Raw genomic sequence first — 23,394 nt, 5'->3', positions numbered from 1 at the left:
ACTTCTCAGACTAGGGGAACAAACTCCATGGCCCCTGTTCAACTGCCCAGAGATTTCCCCCAAACCCTCTGTTGGTATCTTAAGCATTCATTGGCACCACCCTCACACTTGCGGTGAGTGACAGGTGGTTTGACTTCCAGAAGGAGCTTTGTTGAGACACAGCTGAGCTCTTAGCCTCTTGGCCTTCCTCTTCAACAATTCCTTGCAGCACCAGTGGCAGAAAGAAGTCCCCTGCTTCCCTTTCCTGCCTGGTGGGAACTCCTCTGAAGTCATCACCTGCACCATCTGCATATTAAAATAAAGAATCATGATCTGCATAGGCCAGGCCTGGCTTTTGATCTAGAAGGGAACCTACACTTTCAGCACAGGCTGGCTTTTAAAACTGTTGTCCAACTCAAGACACTGCAAAGCCAGCTTTGAGATGCAAAGCTCAAATATGATTTCCGGAGAATGAAAAATGCTTTGTTTTAACATTTTCAAAAACATTATTTACCTTGCATATGTGTGCACACACACATGGGAAGCATTTGCACACTTATGTGTCTCCTACCAGGCTATGAGTAACTGGAGGACAGAGAATGTATTTTTTTTTTCTTTGAGACACAGTCTTACTCTATTTCCCAGGCTACAGTGCCATGGCATCAGCCTAGATCACAGCAACCTCAAACTCCTGGGCTCAAGCAATCCTCCTGCCTCAGCCCCCTAAGTAGCTGGGACTACAGGCATGTGCCACCATGCCCGGCTAATTTTCTCTCTATATATTTTTAGTTGGTCAATTAATTTCTTTCTATTTATAGTAGAGACGGCGTCTCACTCTTGCTCAGACTGGTTTTGAACTCCTGACCTTGAGCGATCCACCCACCTCGGCCTCCCAGAGTGCTAGAATTACAGGCATGAGCCACTGTGCCCAGCTGAGAATGTCTTTTTTATTATTGTATTCCTAATGCCTGGCACATAATAGTAAAGATTTATTGAATGAATTAATGAATGAATGAAAAGCTACATGATAGAATAACTGTCTTGAGTGCTTGACCAGAGAACTTAAAATAAGACCCATAATTAAGAAGTAGATCATATAAGAACAGAGTTTCTAAGTGCTTCCCAGGAAGGACAAAAGCATAAGAATGGGCTTAGACAGGCCAGTGTTAGCATCAGTTTAATCACCACCAGCCCTTACAGACTCCAGCAGCTACGGAACAGCTACAAACAAAATCTAGCCCAATGGCTCCCAGCCTGAGTTTCAAACAAACATTTTGTACCAGTTGCCACCCTACCCTTCTCAGTTCCAGAGAACAGGAGTGGCTTCCCCAGATTACACAGCCAAACAGTGACAGAGCCAAGATGAAAACAGGTGTCCCAACTCCTGGTTCAAGAAGGGCACCAGATCTCAGCCAAAGTCACTCCTTTCACTTGGCAGAAAACCTTAGTTGAGTTGGAGATGAGGGATCGGGCACAGCATAAACCAGGGGAGATGTGCTCATCAGTGCTGGGAGTTTAATGCAACCCTTTATCGAGGTTCTGGGCGGTCTAGGAAGATCCAGAGACCCAGGCAGGGAGAGTGGGCCCCTCCCTGCAGACTCAATAGCTCCAAGACCAAGGTTCCTACTTTTTCCCAAATAAAAACAGGCTGTAGACAGTGCTGCCTGGCTCTGGGGTGATTTACCTCCCTGAAATACCTCAATTTAAATGCTAATTTCCCCAGAACGGAGGGGTGAAGGGTCTGGATGTTTGCTGTGTATTAATGTATCCAAAATGCTCAAACATATTCTCAAAAGGGGTAGAAGAGGGAGCGAAGACCTGGGGAAGGGTGGGGAGAGTGGCAGAGTCCGGGCCCCTTTCCTGTCTTTACTGTGCGCACAGCTGATCAGAAGGAGGCTGCTAGGCACAGGTATCCTCACTGGAAAGGTTTGTAGGATTTGCGTCACTTAGAGGTCATGCACAGGTGGCATTGGAGGGTAAAGAGGCTTGCCTCTCACCTCTGCACAAGGTTCAGCAGATGCTCGGGGCATGTACTGTGAGCCAGGCACTGTGTTAGGCTCTCTGAGACCCTTGAAGAGACTCAGAATCAAGTGTGGGATTCAAGAAAAGAAATTAGCATTAAAGATAATTTTACATAAATCCTCCTCCCAACCCTTTTAAGCTGAACTCATTACCCCCAATTTACAGATGAAGTCACTAAGGCTCATAAGTGACTCTCCCACGATCACATAACCAGAATGTGGATCCATGTCTGCGTGACTTGTAAACCCATGCTGTTTCTACCACCAGATCCCAAGGCTACTTCTGGAATCTTTTCATGAACAAGAGGCATAAGATTAAAGTGATAGGAAAGATTTATTCTAGCTGGGGAGAGCTGGAATGGTGTCATGGAAGAGGTGGTTTTTGAATGGAGCCTTTTGCTGTCTGCTGGTGTTCCTCACCTTAGCCCACTCCCACCTGAATGCCCATGTGCACATCAACAAGGGGAGGTCCAGCCAACCCCTGCCTAGGGAGATCCCCTTTTCCCATCTGGTCCGAACTAGCTCAGTGGTCCCTGGCCCTTCTGTCTAAGCTACAGGGGGGCCAGGGTGTTTATGGACTTAGGAAGTTAGGGGAGGGAAGACAGCAGGTTTAGAAGCTTCTTATGGAAAAACCGGAAGTTTAGACTCAAATTCCAAATATTCCTTAGTTCCTGAAGCATCCTGGGACCCTATGAAAGGGCTTCATCAAAAGATATGGCTCATGCATACATTACCATTGTTTCTGGTTTCCTTCCTTCATTGCTTCAACAAATGGTCATGGTGCACCAATATTTTACTCAGTTTTACTTGGTTAGCACTGTCAGGTCCTGGGGGACTATATCTTGGAGGCACAGTGTTGGCTCACATGGAACTGAAACAGTCTAGTGGTAAAGGCAGGTGTCCAACAAGGTCTCCCATGAGCACATGTATAATATATAAACTATGAAGCCTTTCATGGAAGGAAACAGCAAGATACTATAAGAGTGTTTAACAGGAGAACTGATCCTGGGAAGATTTCTCAAAGGCAGTGAAATAATGTACAATGTGAATGATGACTAGTTGTTGTCCGGGTGCGGAGGAGGGGAAGAACTTCCCTCCCAGAGAGAAGACAAGTCCTAGTGGACTTGTAGGACGAGAGCATGCTCTCCCTGTAAGAGGATCTTAAAGACAGTTGGAACAGCAGGAGAACAGTGGTCCAGGGGACAGTGGCTCAAAAACTAAGGCAGCAGGAGCTAGATAGTCAGGGGTCTTGTAGACCTTAATACAACCTTCGGGTCCCCTCCCGGTCTTTACAAATGGAGACACCTCTGATTTTCCACTGCTATGTCCCTAGTGTCCAAAACAGTCCCTGAAACAGGATAGACCCTCGATAAGTATCTATGGAATGAGTGAGACCTTTCATTCCCAGGGTCCCCAGGGCCCAGGATCTACTATTAATATTGTAAAAATTCAATGAGTCATTTCCCTATAGTGTCCACTGAAATTGAATAGTTTTTATAGATATCTTTTGAGAGATGTTTGTCTAAACAGTGACCCTCTTGCTAAATGAAACACGACATCCACTTTTTTTTTTTTTGAGACAGAGTCTTACTGTGTTGCCCAGGCTAGAGTGAGTGCCATGGCGTCAGCCTAGCTCACAGCAACCTCAAACTCCTGGGCTCAAGCAATCCTCCTGCCTCAGCCTCACGAGTAGCTGGGACTACAGGCATGCACCACCATGCCCAGCTAATTTTTTCTATATATATTAATTGGCCAGTTAATTTCTTTCTATTTATAGTAGAGACGGGGTCTTGCTCTTGCTTAGGCTGGTTTCAAACTCCTGACCTCAAGCAATCCACCCGCCTTGGCCTCCCAGAGTGCTAGGATTACAGACGTGAGCCACCGCGCCCGGCCTGACATCCACGTAAACATGCACATACACATGCACATACAGGGAAATCCTTGAGCACAAAAGCACATGCCCCTGTGGCAGAGAACAAAACAGTGGAACTTCCAGGTCTCATACGCATGTGACCGAGGGTGCAGGCTTTGTATTGATTCAGGGAACATGTGCTTGCCAAGTGCCAGGCATGAGCTGGAGCGGTTGGAATACGGGCTTGGACACTGCCACCTCCTGACTATGGGTCTCGGTTGGACAAGTGCCTTAACCTCCCTGAACATCTGTTTCTTCATCTATAAAATGGGACTAAGGATAGCAGTTGTCTCACAGAGTTCGAGTGAGGTTAAAATCTCTCTCACGTGCACACTCTTGACACACCTTAAACAACACAGATAATGATCAATAAATGCAATCAATAAATCTTAGTAAATCTTATTCTTTCTACTATGAGAGAGAGTTACCTAGTAGTTTTTACTGCCCATGCACATGAGCTCTGAGAGTCTGGATTCGGTTTCTGACCCCCTGAGATTAAGCCAGCCCCCTGCCTTTCCCAGGCTGGCAGGCTGGGGAGCTGCTGTCTGGGCTTCCCTGAGGGTCTCAGCCCAGAGGGACCATCCCCTATGGCAGGTGTTCCCATGCGCGTTTTGCCTCCCGACAGAGCTGGTGGATGCGAAGGCCCTGGGCGCCCTCTGCTGGCAGAGGCCATGCAAGTCTCGTGCCCATTGCCCAAGCAGCCAAGAGGGACCCCGTACCTGAGAGACCAGGCGTAATCTTGTCATCTGGTGCTTGCTCCTCTCCTGCCTGCCTCCTCTCTCCCAGCCTCCCCCGCTGGCCAGCTAACTCCCACCCTCCGTCTCCTCCCTCCTTCTCATGCGTGTCTCTGTTTCCTGGAAAGTTAGAGGGGAAAGCCTTCCTCCAAGGAGGAGTGTCACCGCCAGCTACCCCACCTACCCCGCCCTCCCAAAGTCCCTCCAGGGTCAGATTTCCCCACAAAGCTAAGATTGACTTGACAAGAAGGCAGAGGGATTGGAGGAAAGGGACGTGGGGGCAGGGAGGGTGGCACTACCTTCCCTCCTCTGCAATTATAAACATATTTCCAGAGGTTTTAAATGGAGACCCCTGGGCGGTTAAGTGAAAAAAGATGGATTTGCCTTCAGATCCCATTTCTCAAATGCACTCAGTGTGTAAGTCCACGGAAATCATATTACGTCTTCAAAGCTCATTTCCCCATCAGTTAATGAAGAATGTGATCACTGTCTATCCCATGGCATCGGCACGAGGCTTGGTGAGGTCATACCGGGGACAGAGCCCCTGGTGGGCAGTCACGTTTTAATGGGCGGCAGGTCCTTCCCTGGGCCACAGCCTGTCCAGGCTCTATGCACCCAGTGGCACTGTGGTCCTTGCAGCTCTGACAGCTGTGTCTATCACAGGCAGGTCTCTAGCACACTGCACCTGAGCAGTGATGAGGAGTGTGGCCTCTGGGATGTCCCACTTCCCAGCCGTTATGTGACCGCTTTGTACTTCAGCTTTTCAGGCTCCAAACTGGGGATCGTAACGGCACGTACTCCATAGGGCTGGGTGGGGACTAAATGTAAAGTACTTGTAACTGTGCCTGGTGCACAGTAGGTGTTCAGTAAATGGCTGTGATTATTATTATTATTGCTGCTCCACTAAGGCAGGCTGTGAGTAGCTTTATGATCCCCATTTTACAGATGAGAAAATTGAGGTTTGGGTGGTTTGTTCCAGGTTACACAGCTAGGATGAGGTATGGGCAGAACTGGAGGCCAGTCTTCAGAGCCATCGCCACCTCTCCACCCTTGGCCTGTCCTACCCAGAAGGACTACCGTTGGGGTCTCATGGGGAAGGGGCCCTTGTGCAGAAGCATCCAGCCCACCCAGAATTCCTGATAGGAGGCCCCACGGACTATTCTGCATGGGCGATTGGTGTCTCTCCTACTAGGTGGGGAAGACAAAGGGACAGTCAAGTCTATCTCTGTGTCCATAGCTTGCAGCACAAGGCCCCACCCTGAGGATGTGCTCAGCATATGCTGGTTGGCTGACCAGGACATGGCATGCCCCTCCATCCTGCTACGTCTTTGAGAGAAGATCTATATCACAAGAGACTACCTCACAAGGAGGCATGAGAAAACTTAGTTCCCTAAACCCTGGCCAGTGTTACACGTTACATGTAACATCGACTAGAAGGCTGTCATTTTCTGATCATATTGTCCTTCCACACTCCCAGGTTTGCAGACAGACCAAAGACCAGCCACTGGGGTAGAACCCATGATCACATGCACACATAGACAAACAAGCGTGACTCCACAGGCAGACAGGGCACACCCACACACAATAGCATGCTTGAATGGCAAGTGTGGACCTCAAAATTCCCCATCCTGCACATGCATGCCTGGGCAGATATTCCCAGGCCCAGGCAGCCTGGGTTTGAACACCAATTTTCCCACCTAGTACCACCGGATCTCATTGTTACTCCTCTGTAATTTAAAGATAGTAATATCTATCACGCAGGGTCACTGTGAAGATTAAATGATAAAATGTATGTAAAGTGCTTAGCTAGATCCTAGCAAATTATAAGGGTTCAGTAAATAATAGAGATGACAATGACAATGACGACGGTGATGATGGTGGTGCTGGTGATGTTGAAGATGGTGGTAATGTCACATCCTCTGGGCTCAGGGGTGCTCACTAAAAGAATGAGTCGATGATGAGCTTCAAAGATGCCTGGGATGGGATGCAGGGACATAGAGTACAGACGGGGAAGGTGACCCAGGCCACTTGACACTTTTATAGCTGCTTTTGAACTGCCTGAGATCCAGGCTTCAAAGGCATTGCTTTGGCGTCACATGTTTGTGTTTTTGTCTTTCTCGGTTTCATTTCAAGGTTGCCCATTCCGGGGTGGCCGAATGAAGTCACACACACTCTCCTTCCTATTCTTCTCCTCCCCCTCCTCCTCCCTCTCCTGCTCTTCTCCAGATTGTCATTAGTGTTTCTAACTCTGAGGTTCTCTGACTATGAAGGAACCTCAAAAGTCATATTGAATACAGAAATGCCCTCCATACCATCCATGCCAGTTGGCTGTCAAGTTTCCTGCTTGCTCACCCCTAGTAACAGGAAGCTCACCACCTCTCTTGGCAGGCTATCTGTTTTTAGGCAGGTCTATTGCCCAAAATAATGAAGCCTGCCTCCCTGTGCTGCACTGTCACCACCATCCTCTTAAAACTACCTTTGTTCAGAGGTCTGTCTTCTGTTCCCTGGGATTGCCCTACAGGGAAGGGATAGAGGTACCTAAAAAAGTTAGGGCAGGGAAACGAGCACTAGCCTGGGAGTCAGGAGGTGGAAGTTTGCATCTAACCCATTCGTTGTCATTGAGCAAATCACTCCCCTTCTCCCAGCCTCAGTTTCCCCATCTGTAAAAGAAGGAGTTTGAACACCCCTCCCCCTCCACAAAAAACAATCTCACAGGGCCCTTTCAGTTTAACAAACACCTATTTGTCCAAGTCTTCCTTTCTTCAGCTTAATCTTGCCCCCCCTTGTTCTTCGAACACTCCACGCTAGTCTCTGTCCCCTCACACATCCTGGCTCAACACCGTCATTGTTTTGCGAGGGGATGTTTGGCGGCCCAGCATACAGTTGATAGAACAGTGTGTCTTAAACAGTCGGCAGCTTTATCCCATTAAGTGTGTACAGCAGCCCTGAGATCTAAGTCTCACTTTATAGGCAAGGAAACTGAGGTTCTGAGAGGAACAGTAGCTTGCTCGGGGTCTCACTGCAAGTGAATAGTGGGACCAGAATTGGAACCACAGCCAGCTTGGTTCAGGAGCTTATAGCCACATCCTCGGAGCTAGGATTGCGGGAGCCAGAGGCATCGCAGCAAAGCCACCCACCCCGGAGTGTCTACTCTGACCTCAGCATCCTGCCCCCTCGCCCCGCGGCCCCCGCGGCCTCCGCTGTCTGGCTCTGGCAGTCTCTCTGCTCCTCTCCACAGGGAGAACAACTTCATCAAGGACTTCCCCCAGCTGGCCGACGGGCTGTTGGTGATCCCGCTGCCGGTGGAGGAGCAGTGCCGGGGGGTCCTCTCCGAGCCCCTCCCGGACCTCCAGTTGCTCACGGGTAAGACCCACGTGCTGGAACCCTCCGCAGGCTCCCTGACCACACACCCCTGGTCTGCAGGTGCACGCCGGCCCGCAGCAGATCCACGACGGGCCCAGCCGGGCCTCGCCGAGGTGCCTCTCCCAGAACAGGCGCGCTCCTTCTCCGTGAGGGTATAGCCTCCGTGTCTGAGTCTCAAAACATTTCTCACTCTCATTGACAGTTTTCTGATATTTTTTTCACTTTCAGTGTTTTGTGCTCTTGGTTCATTTTTAAGTCATTCTAAAGTAAAGTCAGTGGACACTCCAGCCAAGAGGCTCTCCTGCTTGAAAGCACTTGAGTCACACAGCTTGTTTTGGGTACGTGGGCCCTGAGCCTTTCATCGGGTGTGGATTCTTTTTCCTATTTTGTACATAAGGAATCTAGGCTCAGAGAGGTGAAGGGACCAGCCCGAGGCCACACAGCATATCTGCCAGGACTAGAACCTGGGTGCCATAGCAACAAGTCTTTTGCCCTTTTCATTTCACTCAGCTGCTCTTCCCCACCCCACCCCCAACCCCCCCCTCACCCCCGCTGACCTCTGTCTCTCCCTATGGGGACATTGTCTTTTGCAGGCTGTCCTGAGACTCCATATTTTCTGTCCCGCCCCAGGATGTCCTTCTGCTCCTCCTTTTCTTCTCCTAGTTCCTCTCCCACCCTTTTGTTGAGAAATGTCCTGAGATATAAGGGTCTTGACTCTGCTTTGCAACATAGGAGTTGTGTGTCTTATCCACGGGGATAAGAGAGAATGGTCACCCTGACGGTGGATGACCCAGCTCTCTCGCTGACTCGCCGAGAGGGCAGTGGTCCCTGGGGAAGACCTTGTAGTGTGACACACTTAGGTTTAAATGCCACCGTCCCCATCACTTGCGAGCTCTGGGAGACCTCAGGCAAGTCATCTAACCGTCACGAGCCTTTCCCATAAAATGGCATAGACCAGGGGTCCTCAAACCTTTTAAACAGGGGGCCAGTTCACTGTCCCTCAGACCGTTGGAGGGCCGTTAGAGAGCATGGCACATTCCATACATGCGCACCGTGGGCCTGGGACCAGTTGGCTGCTAAGCAGGACAGGCAGCGGCAGCAAAAACACCCGGCGGGCCGGATCAATGTCCTCGGTGGGCCATAGTTTGAGGATGCCTGGCGTAGACACAGGAGAGAACCCACATGTGTTGGGGGCGCCCTGAAGGCCAGGCGCTTCTTATGCATTAACCCATGTGACCCTGCACGGGCATTATTGTCCCCCTGTAAGCTGGTCAGAAGGCCAGGCACTCCTCCCAGGCCATGTGGCCAGTCCACAGTCACATCCGGATGAAGCCCGGTCTGTCTGGACCCCAAAGCTGATGCTGCATGGATGTAAAAAGCACCTTGTAAAATGAGTCCACAAACTTCTATATCTTCCTTAATTTATATTTTTCATAAGATCATGGGATTTCAGAGCTGACATGCGTCATAACGGCATCTAGTCCAATCCGCCTTCCTGATGAGGAATCAGGTCTACAATATCTGTCCCAAGTGATTATGCTTCTTTGGATGCCCCCAGTGATGGGGAGTTCACTACATTCCCATGGTCCATGGGAGGAGGGGTGTGTGGTGCTATAATGGAAAGGTCCCTGAAATCTGTCACTGATCAGTGTATGTCCTTGGGCGGTTTCCCTCTCTGAGCCTCAGTTTCTCCTTCTAAAGTACACAATATAACAAATATCTTTTTCAAAATGCTAGGGAGAAATAGCAATCATGTATATAAAATGCTTGGTATACTATGGGTCTCCATTAGTGGTACAAACTGTTGTGATCATTTGTTTTGACTCAGGAATCTTCGAAGTTTTCCCCTAAGAAAGAAACTGCTACATTTCAAGTATTTTTCTTTAATTTAATCACCCAGGATAATTCTTCCCCCATCCCAGAGCTTCATGCCATCTAATTCCCAGCTGGGGATCTGAGCTAGAGCAGGAGTCAGGGACAGAGGAACCCAGGAATGGATTTAGGATCAGGATTAGAGTGAGAGAGTGAGTCAGTTAATAGGTATTTACTGAGCGACTACTGTGTGTCGGGCTCTGTTCTAGGCTCCGCAGGAGAAGTGGGAATAATACAGACCATGGCCTCAGCCTCAAGAAGCTGACATTCCACTGGAGAGGCCTATATTCTAGGCTTGAATCCAGGAAAGAGCAAGGATGGAGGAAGTGGGGGAAGAAGAGATGGCCATTTATGAGGTAGCCCAGGGATGGGGTGAGCAGCAGAGAAGATGGTTTTATAAATTACTTGATAATCAGAAATATTTTTTTCTCCCTTTTGGACATCATGCCCCTAAGTGAAAGAGCTGTCTCGACAGCCTGCATCAAAATCTTCTGCCCCCCCTTGTTGGAGACGGGCCTTGGTTGCGAACAGCCCCACCAAGCTGCTTTGCACAGGGAGGAGCAGTAATCGGAGGGGCAGAGGCTGCCCAGCTCCATGTCTGGGTGTCCTTGTGCAGGTTGTTTTTTAATTTTTTTTTTGCCTTCAGTCAGAAACACAGCCCTGTCCTTCCTCCCTCCACCTGCTCCCCTTTTCTCCCCAGCCTCTGCAAAGGAAGTTCAGGAGAAGCAGAGCAGATAAACAGAGAGGACATATTTATAACAAAACAACCTTGCTCCAGTGGACATATCTTTGGGGATTGTGAATATTTTACTTTAAAATGAAAGTCTCTAAAAAAAAATTGTATTATTCCTGAAAAGGCTAAAGAGGAAAAAAAAAAAAAAGTTGACAGTAATGGACAACTTTAATACTGCAGTAATGTCCAGGAAGAAATCATTTGTTCCAATGAGATTCTCATTTTAATCTTGGTATCAAATATCTCTATAAGTGCCTACTCACCAGGGGACAAGAGAAAAGGATAGAAAATGTGCCTGCATTTGCAGAGGCACAAGAAAGCATGGCTATATAACAACAGTAATAATAACTGCTGATGGGACTAGCATTTCTTTTTTATGTATTTTTTTCCTTGATTATAGAGAAGACAGTTGGAAAAGCTTAGGGTAGAAAATTTAGAAAATGGAAGTGAATATAAATCAGAAAACAAGGATTTTTCATACACACATCACCCAAAGTTAATCCCTTGCTAATGTTTTATTTGTGTTTTTCCTTAGTTTATTTTTTGTTTATACGTATGTTTCCAGAAATGGATTCTACAAAACGTGAGCTCTGGTGGACCCTGTGTGCAAAAGGGGTTCTATAATCAAAGAAGTTTGCACACTACCTTCATGGAATTTTAAAATGCATATCAGTCTATTCAAGGTGCTGAGAAATTATACAGTTTAACTTTCTTTAGCCTGTATTTACATGATGCTCATGAATATCCATGTTTCCATGTTAAGCAATAGTCTATACAGGGGTCTGGAAACAAAGGGGCAGATAATTGGGCTGTTAGATTTTGCAGGAGGTCTCTGCTGGAACTGCTCAATTTGGCTAGGGTAATGAGAGAGCAGCTATAGATAGTACGTAACAAATGCCTAGTAGTTTGCTGACCCTTGGCCAACATGTTCTGCATTTCTGGTTTACGAAAGGGCTTCCACTTCTGTTACCTGATTGGAGTCTCACAATATGCCTGTGAAATGAGTTCATCAGAGATAGTTGCAGTGTCAGATGGGGAAACAAAGGCACTGAGATGTCTAGTGCCCAGTGGCAAGTTGCCAAGGGGGTGAGGTGGGACGTCAATCTGACCTGTGGTCACTCTTGCTTGTAGGTAAAGGAGCCTTGCAAGCTGCTGAGCAGAGAAAAAAATCAGGGGTGGGGCTGAGATCAGAGGCCAGGAAAGAGGGCTGGAGGTGGGGTTTAGATAGAATCGTCAACCCCAATGAAAGCCTGCACTTCGAAGAGGTGGCCATTACCCGGAGCCGAGAACTGCAGGGTGGGTATTGTGGTGTGAAGCGTCTACGTTCTGGGCTTATGGGACCATCTTATTTCCTCTCCCAGGAGACATCAGGTACGACGAGGCCATGGGCTACCCCATGGTGCAGCAGTGGCGGGTCCGGAGCAACCTCTACCGGGTGAAGCTCAGCACCATCACGCTCTCAGCAGGTGAGGCCCACTGCCCGGCAGCCAAGGGACTTGGAGTGATTCAGCACACGTCCCCAAGGACCTCGGGTGTGCGAGGGCCTGTGTCGGCACTGGGGATGCTGAGGAAATGAGGCTGCGCCCCTCCCTGCCACCCGCCACCGCAGAGCTCCCAGGGAGGGTGGCCGGACAAGCTGACAGACGGCAGGGTGAACACAGTCGTGGGGTAGCCGCGGCACAGAAGAGGGAGCTGTCCATCCTGGGGGAGTCCAAGAGGCTTCCTGGAGAGAGGGATATCTGAGCAGCGTGTGGATAGATGAGTAGGAGGAGAGTGGGGATAAATGGCAGTCGAAGTCACGTTTATGTTCTCGAAGTATCTCAGTGTTGTGAATTGTGAATTCTTCTCAGGCACCAATTCCTCTGTGCTCTCCTAGCTAATTCCTTTTTCTGCCTATCTCCTATACAACAATAATAAATAACCCCCTCCCCATTCTCATACATGCGTCACCCACACTTTACCCACATGAACCCTAAGCTCCAGCGGATGGGGACAATTTGTAGTGCTCACAAAGGGACATGTTCTTTCATGCCTCTGTGACTTTGCACATGCTGTTCCCTCTGCCTGGATCTCTTTGCCTTGGGAATATATACTGTTCTATCTACGATGCCTCCCCTGTCTCCATTCCCCTCAAAATAACCCCAAAGAATTCCCCGTGCTTGAATAGCTATATCAAAGCACTAAGTGCTTCATTCATATCTGAATCTTGTCTGTCTCCCACACTGACCTGAGGACTGTGGTCTTATTTATTCAGTATACTCAGAAACTAACAGATAATCAACACGTTGTTGGTGCTTATGTATGATGGAGGAATTAAAAAAATACATAAAGAAACTCTTAAAAAAAAAAAAAGAAAAGAAAAGAAATGAATGAATGAACCTGGGAAGATGAGACCTGTCATTTTCTACCCTGGCTCTTACTCATAATGCTGTCACTGGTTTATTGTCTGAGTGTCCCCTAATTATCTGTGAGTTCTTTTCCTTTTCAATATCACTTTGCTCACCAGCAAAATGGAGCTCTTTTAGCCTGGGAATTGGAGGACTTCACCCTCTGGGAAGTACAAATAGTAATTATTGCTGACATCTGCCAAATGCTTTAGAATGTTTCATTTCTTATGACTTGGAACAGTCCTATGAGGAAGGCATTATTTATCACACTTTTCTCCAGATAAGGAAACTGAAAGTCAGAGAGGTTAAGGAACTTGCCCAAGGTCACACAGCTAGTAAGTGGCAGGGCAGGGAGCAGAGCAGGGATTTGATTGCAGTTTTGTCTGCCTGCATAAGAGCCACAGGGTATCTCCATGGTATTGTTGTTTGTTACTTAACAGAAACCGTCTCATTACTGACACAGCTGTATTAATTACCCAGCTGCACGAGTTAACAGGTTGATGGAAAGGGGTTGTTCTAATCAAACACGCATTCTCTGAGCCCCTATTTCTGTCCCCCCAACACACGCATGCTATGCTTGTAAGACTGTGATGTTCCTATTAGAACTACAGAGGTGTATCTGCTTTAATTAATCAATAACGACGCTCCTGGAAACCCCTTTATAAATCAAATGTTGGCAAATTGGAGCTCGTTTTTAATGCTGGAGAGGAGCTTGCTCTTTTACATTTTACTTTGATGTGGCACGAAGTCGGTTGTTCTTGCAGTCATCGTGGTTGATGTGTTTGTGGTGTCCTGGGAGCTGTGCCGTGTACCTGGCTGGGTGGAGGTGAGGCAGATTCAGAGACAAATAAGATAAAGCTTCTGACTCCAAGGTGGTGTGTGTTGAAGGTGCAGAGAGTGGGTCCTGCTGGCCACACGGTGTGAAAGGCGTCTTGGAGGAGCGGTGACTTCCAGGGGCCTGGAGGCATGGGTGTGACTTAGCACCAAATGAGGCCATACCAGGTGGACATGGATGTGTGTGCATGTCGGGGTTAGCAAGGATGTAAGGGAAGAAGGGATGATGGAAATGCCAGGTCACATTCAGGATGAATAAGAAAACTGACTTGGCTAGAGCTCAAGTCTGGTCTTGGCTTGACCTTGGAGTCATGGATGCCCAGACAAGGCCACTGGTCAGGACCTTGCTACCTATCCTTGCTACCTATCCAGTAGCAAGGAGGAGCTCAGGAAGGTCTCAGCACCCCTGGAAGAACAGCTGTTCATGTGCCTATTTGAGGACGGAGAGGGGAGAGACAACTGTTACTGGGTGCTGTGCAGGCCAGCACTGGGTACTGAGGACTTAGCACAAGACCAGGGGAAATAGAGCAGCCGGAAGGCTCCGTGGCAAGCTAGGGAAACAGAACACACCACTGTTCCAAGGCAGCAACAGCAGAGATCAAAAGGGAAGCAATGCTACAGGAAATGAAACCGGGAATCAGATCTGTGGGCACAGAATATATGCTGAGCCTGGGTGAATGCAGCCCCAGGAATCCAGCTGTGGATAGTTGGAGCCCTGGTTTATTTACTGCAGTAGAAAGTGCATGCACTAGGGAGTGAAGACCAAAGTGGGTTTGAATCCAGCTCCTCTAGCTGGAGGGCCAAAGCAGGTCACTCACAGTCTCCCTGCTCTGACTTGCTCATTACACAGCGGGAGTCGTTGTGGTCAAGGTCATACTGCTGAGGCTGGGGTTAAGTTGGAGAAAGAGGGGGAAACATCTAGCAGCTTCCCCAGTGCATAGCGATTGGGCAGTCAGTAGACATCAGTTTTGACTTTCTGATGGTGACTCTCAAGTCCCCACGGTCTAGGTCACTGAGTTTAGGCCTCCGTCTCCTATAGATTCCCTCTTGGTCGTGGCGCCTTGTGTGACTGCCAGAGAGACAGGGAGCGTTCTTTGCTGCGTGAGTGATGGGATGGTGTGCATGTCAGAACTAGTGCAGCCACCAGGCTGCCACCGCGGTGAAGGGGAAGGTGCCAGGCTGGAAAGAGCCCCCTGCCCCTGTCAATGTGCTGCCACCGCCGCCCGGATCTGACCACCTCCACGTGTCACCCCTCCTGTCCAGGCTTCACCAACGTCCTCAAGATCCTGACCAAGGAGAGCAGTCGGGAGGAGCTGCTGTCCTTCATCCAGCACTACGGCTCCCACTACATCGCGGAGGCCCTCTACGGCTCCGAGCTCACCTGCATCATCCACTTCCCCAGCAAAAAGGTGCAGCAGCAGCTGTGGCTCCAGTATCAGAAAGGTAAGCCCGGAGTGCCTGCTGGAGGCGGTGGCCAGGCAGGGTGTAGCGGGAAGGCGGCGGGGGAGACAGAGGAGCTGCCTTGGGTCTCCGTCCCGGCTCTGCCACATGTAAGCTGTGTGGCCCTAGGCAGGTGCCTGCCTTGCTCTGGGCTCCGGTTTTACCGTGGGCAGAGTGAGGGACCATATGATGATCTCTAGAGATTCTTTCAGCTCAGACATTTCCCGAGGCCCCACGTTAGTGTCCCGGACTGCAGAACTCTTGCCTTCTCACGCCAGCTTTGTTTCCTGCATCCTCTCCTGGAAACAACTGCCGAAGAGGGGGCCGGTGAGTGGTGTCTCCTGACACCTTCTTTTCTCCACGCTTCTTGGGAGAAACTAAGAACTCCTGCTCCTCTGGATAAAAGGAAATCACCTTATGTCCAAGGGGACAGTCTCTAGTCTGTCCAATGGAAAGAGGCTTTTATCCTCAGGAAGGGTCACCAGACATTTCTTCCCTCTCATTCTCAGCTATTATCAAAATTGAAATTCCCCAGCCCAGAATCAAGAGACCAGTCTCTGCCACCCAAGCACCTTGGGGAGGTCATTTTCTTCCTACCTCAGTCTTCCCTTCCTGTGAAATGGGGACCAAATGGACAGGTATTCTTGTCTGCTTCCCGCGATGAAAGGAAGTGCTTTATATAATAGTGTTTTGAGAAAGTTGGAGATACTGCACAAGTGCATATATGTATTTTAATAGGTCAGTGTACTCATACTCCCATGTCGCATATGAGAAAATGAGTCTCAGACCTGCCAAGTCAAGTATTCATAGACACACAGCTAATAAGTAGCAGGGCCGGGAGTGGAACCCAAGGCTCCAACTGCAGGATTGGAACCATGGCTGCAAAAGCCCACACTCTTTCCCTCTTTTAACTACACTGAAGTGCTCATTGTTGTAATTAATACTACTATTATTAACTAATTGTAAAAGAAAGACTCTCTGTTGATGGAAAGGGTGAGGAGCAATGTTAAAAACTTGCTTGCATCTTCTTCGTATGGCTGAACTGCTCCGTCTCTAAGAATGAAATCAACCATAATTTATAAAACCTCAGAATGTGGGAGCCAGAAGGGATCTTAAGGATCTCATTGAGCTTTGCAGTTGGGCAAACTAGGGCCAGGAGTGGGGAAGAAAGCTTGCACACAGCTCCCCTTGGAAGAGCTGAGGCCACTCTGGGGTGTTCCGCGCCCCCATCCTGTTCTTCTCATGTGACCGCACATTCCTAACTAGATGGGGTCCTGGTCCACATGGCTTTGCTGTCTCCAGAACCCTCCCCTTCTGTCCCTGGGGGCTTTGCATCCCCAGTCTTGCTCTCTCCCCTTCCTGTTTCCTGTGTGCAACTGTGTGGGGCGCGAGGAGGTTTATGGGCACAAGGGATATAATTGAGTTGTCTGGGAATAGCTCCATTTTATGGCTGTGACAATGACAGTCTTTAAGGAAGTGCATTAAATCAATAGAAGTCTCATTGTGCTACCTTATAAATAATGTGACACATCATTAAACAGGGCAATAAGCTTCAGGACTTTGAAGTAATACAATTAGGTTATGTTTATAAAAACCTTTGCTCACTGTGGCCACTGAACTAATTTGCTTCATGCCACATTTGGGGCCCGGGACACCACTCTGTTGCTATATCCCACCCATCTCCATCCTTGGCTGCCTTTGGGCCTTGGACTTGACTTTCTCATTGCAGAAGATTCTATCCCTTGTATGGTGAATGCATGGAATCTGTTACAATGAAGATGGGGGGGTGGGGCACTGAAAGAATGCCGAAACAGCAGCCAGGGGACCACCCCCTTCAAGACCTGGCTTTGCCTCAAACTTGTCGGGTGAACATGGTGCTTTCCGCTCTGGGCTTCTAGTTTGCAAAGGCACTTTTCTTCCTTTTGTCCTCCATACTTGCTCCCAAGAAGAGCACAGGGGGTATATCCCAGCCCACCCAACCATGCTGCGTACATTTCTCCCTCTCTGTCTCCACCTGCTGCGACCACCTAGATAGCAGATCAGACACTCGGGTTTTATTTTGTAAGTGTGGGAGTGATGCTAGGGAGTGGGGAGATGAGAACCTGGGATTGGCCTCTGCAGAGCTGAAGGAACCCCTGGGACTCAGAGTTAGCTGGCGCCCTTTCTCTCCCCACCATGAGTTATGTGCCACTGACATCTTCTAAACACTGGGAACCAGGCCAAGAGGAATCCGGGCTTGGAGGCTGAGAACTCTGGGGGCAGAGCTTGAGAGGAGAGGAGAGAAAGCGCAGTGCTCAAGTGGGAGAGATGGGATTTCACGTCCTGACTCCTCTTTCCACGCACCTGCCAGGTGGCCTCGGGGAAAGTGACTTCCAGGTGTCGGTTTCCTCGTGTGTTAAATGAGAGATAGTAATTCCCTCGCATGGCTTTTGGGAGAATAGAATGATAATTCAGGTAAAATGCCTGACACGATAGGTACGTAAAAAAAAACTGTAGCTTGAAATAAAACAAAAATCGTGGGCATCAGCTGAGGATTCTAGTCCTGGCCCCATCCCTTGCTAATGTGTGACCTAGACCCTCATTCCTCCCCGTGAACTATATATGTCACTAGAAGAGGATGATTCTTAAAAATTTCCTTTCAACTCAGAGAGGGGTGTGTGGAGGGATTCTTTAAAAATCTATGAAATCTTAGAAATCTAAATTTCAGACAGTGGTTTCACCTTGTCTAGAAGGGTCAAGCATGGTAGAGTAGATTGGGGAAAATAGACCCAATAGGGCATGGATGACAACCATGAACATCTGGCCAGCCCTCTACAATTTGCAGATGGCCTTCCTTTAATGCTCTTATCTGCCCTACAAAGCACAGAAGGCAAGGGAACCCCCTCCTCCCTTTGCAGAAGGGAAACCCAAAGCTTACAGAAGCCAAGGGGCACAGTTCATCAGTGAAGGGGATGGTGTTTGAAACCCTACCTGAGCCCAGGACTTCCTTCTCCCTAGTTTTGGTGTCACCAGACACCAGACACAAATGTCCCAGCCTTTCCAGGTTTGGTAACGATGGGACCTTGCTATTATGATGTGCGGAAGCCACTGGGAATCACAGGGAAGCCGAGGAAGATGGGATGAATGTGCCTGATTAAAATGTTTCCCATGAGAGGTTTGTTTTACTCTCATTCCCCTGAGTGCTTCTAAGTGTGCATGTCACAGGGGGAAAAAAAAAAAGAGTCACATTTATCATTCATTAATTCTTTATTTTACCAAACATTTCCCAAGTGCTTCTTCTCTGCCCACCTTGTACAAGAGACAATTGCTATGTTCCTACATTGTTCATTTCCAGCCGGCCTTAGTCTCCCAACATTTCATCATTTTTGTTATAGACTTAAAAAAAGAAAACAAAAAACTCCATTGGTGGACAGCTGAGAAGCGGGAGGGGGCTGGCACAAGGCAAGACACCCAGTCACTTTCATGTTATGGCCTGTAGCTTTCATGCCCCAATTCTGATCAGCTGGGGAGTGGCTTGTCTAGACCACTGCACTGGGGTCATTGGGACCATTGAGGAAGAGAGCTATGATCAGCTACCAATGCCCGTTCTAGATACAGAAATGAGGTGGGGTGGTCCAGATCCTGTGTTTTTTTCTTTCCTGTAATAGAGCAAAAATAAAAGCTAGAATAGCAGACCTAGCTTTTGGTGTTGATTCCAGAGGGGGCACCAGGCATGCCAAGAACCACTAGCAAGATCCAGGCAGGGAGGAGATGGAGTTTTCTATCACCAGGTGGAGATTTTTGGCTTTCACCAGTCTGTAGGGCACTAGAGTACTGAACAGGTCAATAAGATAGAGCCTCGTCGAATCCAGGACGTGCTGGGCCTTAGGAGGCAACTAGAGTAACCAAAGTCATTCCTGGAAGCCCCAAGTCCCAGGCATGATTACAATGGCAGCTGCTCAGCCTGTCGGGTTCCTTTAACCATCACCTCTGCCCTCATGCCATTTCACAGGCGCCATGTGAAGTCCTGAGTCTCTTGCCTTAGTGTGATACTTGCACAACATGTCACTGTGCTCTTGCCACTCTTACATTTTGAAAAGCTACCTTTTCCCCACTGGGGCTCCATTTCAGCCTTTGACTTGATATCCACACACTCTCCTTAGCTATGACCTTGATACGTGAGTCTTAAATCATGATTGGAGCTCTCTGTATAAAGTCACCCTTCCTATGGCTACCTTGGATAAAGACTTCTACATTTGGAGATAAAGCACAGGTTTTGCAGTCAGATAGACCCCAGTCCAAATCCGAGCTCTACCTCTTACCAGCTGTGTGATCTTGAGCAAATTGATTCACTCTTCTGCGATCAATTTCCCCATTGCAAAATGCAAGGTCACTGTACAGATTGAATAAGAAAATAGATCGAAGGGATGGCCCCATCTAGCAGTTAGGTGAATTGGGCACCTGATTATTATCTTGATCCAGCCATTCCCTCCACACATGGCTGCCACATCCACTCGGGTCACCGTGTTCCCAGGCGTGTGTGTGCATGTGCACACACATGCAGGCACAAGTGTGTTTGAGCAGGGGGCATATAGCTGCTAATTTGCTCCCATCCCTTGTCACTTGACCCAGGACCAAGGACAGGAGTAGACTGGCCTGGGTTGGGGAGGGCCTCATCAAGTTTAGCTCCAGGCTTGGAGCCAGTGAGAGGAGGAGCTGCAAAGCTAGATGTGGAGGTTTCAAAAGGGGTCTGTCTGTGAGTTGTGTCATCCTCTGTCATTCACCATTTAGGGAGGATAGTGACGGATGCAGAAATTACCAGTCTAATAGGTTTCCTGAATTTTCATTTACCTTCTTTTTCATAGAGAAAGTGATTATGGAAGGTGAAGGGTGTGTGTATATGAAGGAATTGTTCATTTTACGTGTGTGTGTGTGTGTGTGTGTGAGAGAGAGAGAGACAGATAGACAGACAGACAGACAGACTGAGGAAGGGAGGGAGGTAGACGGAAAAACAGACAGAGACAAAGTCATACCAAAGTCCACAAACAGAAATGGAGAGACAAAGAGAGACTAGAAGCAAAAGCATGTGTGCAATGAGCATGCCTTTTCCAAGTTTACTGCCTAGGGGACCCCCGTGGTGAAGCTTGCACTGCTCTTGAGTTTAGATTGCGAGAGTCCGTGGGTTAGAGATGTCCCCATGATAAATACATGTCACCACTTTTAAAAGGTGTTTTATCTCTCTTCCGTTTTTCCCAGGCTGTCCAAGGGAATGCATTTCTGCATTTCCATTTGAATTGCAATGCACCTGTGATTACCAGCTGAAACATTCCTAGACTCTTTTCTAAAGGAGTTTTTGGCTGTTTGAACGGCAGCCCAGAGGTTTGGGTTGGGGGAGGAGAAGGGAGAGATTCCTTAACTGTCACCTCCTCTTGTGAGGACAGGTGTGGCCGACGGGCTGAAGGGAGCTGGAGAATTCTCCAGAGCTTTCAGTTTCCTGAGGGAACTTGCTTCAAAGACAGCAAGGAGACAGGAATGGAGTTGTTCTCAGGATCTGAGACCTGCAGGGTGTTGGTTGACTTTCTCAGGGACTTAACAACCTGGAGGCAGTTTTCAGTTCCCGTCATGCTTGACCTTTCAGTGGCATTTGGCAGAGTTGCTGGCCTTCTGCTCAAGGCACTTTCTGCGTTTGTTTCCATGATACCAGGTCTTCCTGGTCCTCACCTCCCTTCCTGCCAGTTGCTCCCCTGCTCCTTCCCAGGCTCACCCCCTCTGCCAAATCAGAAAGCGTGGCTGTCTGTCTGCAGGAGCCTGTTGTGTTTGTCCCTCTCCCCAGACTGTCTCTCTGGGGACTCTAAGTCGTGCTCTCTGCTGCCGTCCCTACACTTGTGAGTGACTCCCACTTCGTACCTTCAGCTTAAAGCTTCCCTGTGATATGCACTGTCATGCCAGCTCCCCTGTCTGCCCAAACTCCACCCCACACAACCTAGTACTCTGCTAGCGTCCTGGTGAAATGCACCGTTATCTGTTTAGAGGCAGAGCCGGAAACCTAGGAAGACTTCTCAATACCTCCCTCGCCCTTGCTCCCCGAATTTCCAAACCAACCCAAGTCCTATCAATTTTAATTCCCAAGTAGCTCCTGAATTTGCCCACTTCTTCCCATCCCACTGCTGCCACCCGCCTGGCTGGCCTGGACTCCGGCGTTGGCCTTCTCCCCAGGCCCCTTGCATCTTCTCCTGCCCCCATCAGTCCTGACCACACAGTGGCCCAGAGGATGGGCATTAGATGGGCTTCTCCAGAGAAACAGAACCAACAGGATGGATATATAGAGATAAAAAGAGAGAGACGCAGTAGATACAGATATAGATTTATTACGGTGAATTGTCTTAGGTGATTTGGAGGCTGGGAAGTTCCAAGATATGCACTTGCCAAGCAGGAGACCCAAGAGAGCTGATGGTGTAGTTTCGGTCTGAGTCAGAAGGCCGGCGTCCCAGGAGAGACCATGGTGTAAGTTCTAGTCTGAGGCTGGCAGGCTCGAGACCCAAGAAGAGTAGATGTTTCAGTTGGAGTCTGAAGGCAAGAAGAAAGACCAATGTCCTAGCTCAAGGCAGTCAGGCAGGAGGGGCAGCCCTTGATTCTATTTGGACCTTGAACTGATTGGATTAAGCCCACCCACATTAGGGAGGGCAACCTACTTTACTTAGTCTACCCATTCAAATGTTAATCTCACCCAAAATCACCCTCACAGACACACACAGAATGATGTTTGTCCAAATATCTGGGCACTCCACAGCCCAGTCTAGTTATTTAATAACACACAAAATTAACCATCTTGGGACGTTTCTAACATGGAGATCCCATCACGCTATTCCTCGGATTAAACTCCTGGGTGCCTTGTCCTTGCCCCGAGGGTAATTTCTAAACTGCTTCCCAAGGCCTTCAAGGCCCTATCAGATCTGTCTGTCCCCAGCCAACCTCCTCAGCCCCACGTGTCTCTGTGCTCTCTGCCTGTCAGCCATACTGACCTTCCTTCTGGTCCTGGAACAAGCCGTAGTCCCTTTTGCAACTTGGCCTTTTGCTGCTTTTTTTTTTTTTTTTCCTTTTTATTTCAGATCACTCAACGCAAAGGTCACTTTCTCAGGAAACCCTTCAGGAAGCCTCAGGCTGGGTCAGGATCCTGTGTGACATGTTTTCATTGAATGATGTTCCTTTGCTATACAAAACCTAGCTTATAACTTCACATTCATTAGTTTATGTCTGTCTCTGTCACGGCACAGCAAGCCACGTGAAGGCAGGGACTCCATCTGCTTGGCTAACCACCGAGGCGCAATGCCTAGCCGGTGCCTGGCATACAGATAGCGTTCAATAACGTTTATTGAAATGAATGAATGCGTGAGTGAGCCTGAGAGGGTCGTAAATGCCTTAGCATCGTAGGCAAAGTGTTGTTTGTCTGCATTTGTGTATTATGGGGGATGAAAGTTTCCATAGCTTTCTTGCAATCTCAAAGCATTCTCTGGCTCCAAAAATGGATGAAGACTATTGCTGATGTATGGAAGCGCTTTGTTGAAGATCTGAGAGCACTGGCTTTGGCTCTGGCCGAGGACAAACCTGTCTTCTCTAGTTCCTAGCTGTGTGACCCAAGGGCGGTACCCTCTGAGCCTCATTCTCAGCTAATACATGGGTTAGAAATCCCAGCCTGGCTGCCTATTAGTCTGTGCTAGGGGCCCAGCATGGTAGTGGGAGTAGGCTTAAATATCCCTTTCCCCTCCCTTTGTACCTTGGCTTCTGGGCCGTTATTTGCAGGATCGGTCTAGCTCTAGGGCAGTGTATTTTCTTGTAGAGAGCAGGGAGACCAAAGGGGGTTAAACATGAGCTGGACACTCGCTAGCTCGCAGCACGCCAGAAGAGAGAGCCAACTTATTTCTCCTCAGAACCATGCAAAAAGACGATACAGGATGTGGTTCATTAAACACAAATAGGCCCATGAGACTGCCGTTTCCACAAGATGAAATTACCAAAAAAAGCATTTGTTCCCCGGTTTAGATTGAGTCCATCTGGAACGGAACACCCCAGTCTTTTCCCTATTGGTGCGTACCGAGAATGATAATCCTCTGCGCATGCTCAGTGCAGCGCATCTCACAAA

The 23,394-nt window shown here is 48.6% G+C and overlaps 1 protein-coding gene across 3 annotated transcripts in view; it reads left to right on the top strand.

Moving 5' to 3' along the window:
• ASTN2 (astrotactin 2) overlaps positions 1 to 23,394 on the top strand; it is an 852,746-nt gene that overhangs the window by 593,538 nt on the left and 235,814 nt on the right. For all 3 annotated transcript variants that reach the window (XM_012768786.3, XM_012768785.2, XM_012768780.2), the window contains 3 exons: positions 7,885 to 8,009; positions 11,976 to 12,080; positions 15,099 to 15,278. In XM_012768786.3, the coding sequence (XP_012624240.1) occupies positions 7,885 to 8,009; positions 11,976 to 12,080; positions 15,099 to 15,278 (410 nt within the window). The remainder of the gene's footprint in view (positions 1 to 7,884; positions 8,010 to 11,975; positions 12,081 to 15,098; positions 15,279 to 23,394) is intronic.

This window comes from Microcebus murinus, chromosome 12 (genome assembly GCF_040939455.1).
Source record: "Microcebus murinus isolate Inina chromosome 12, M.murinus_Inina_mat1.0, whole genome shotgun sequence".
Taxonomy (NCBI): Eukaryota; Metazoa; Chordata; class Mammalia; order Primates; family Cheirogaleidae; genus Microcebus; species Microcebus murinus.
Note: the sequence above shows the minus strand (reverse complement) of the source record. Positions and strands in the feature narration are given on the sequence as shown.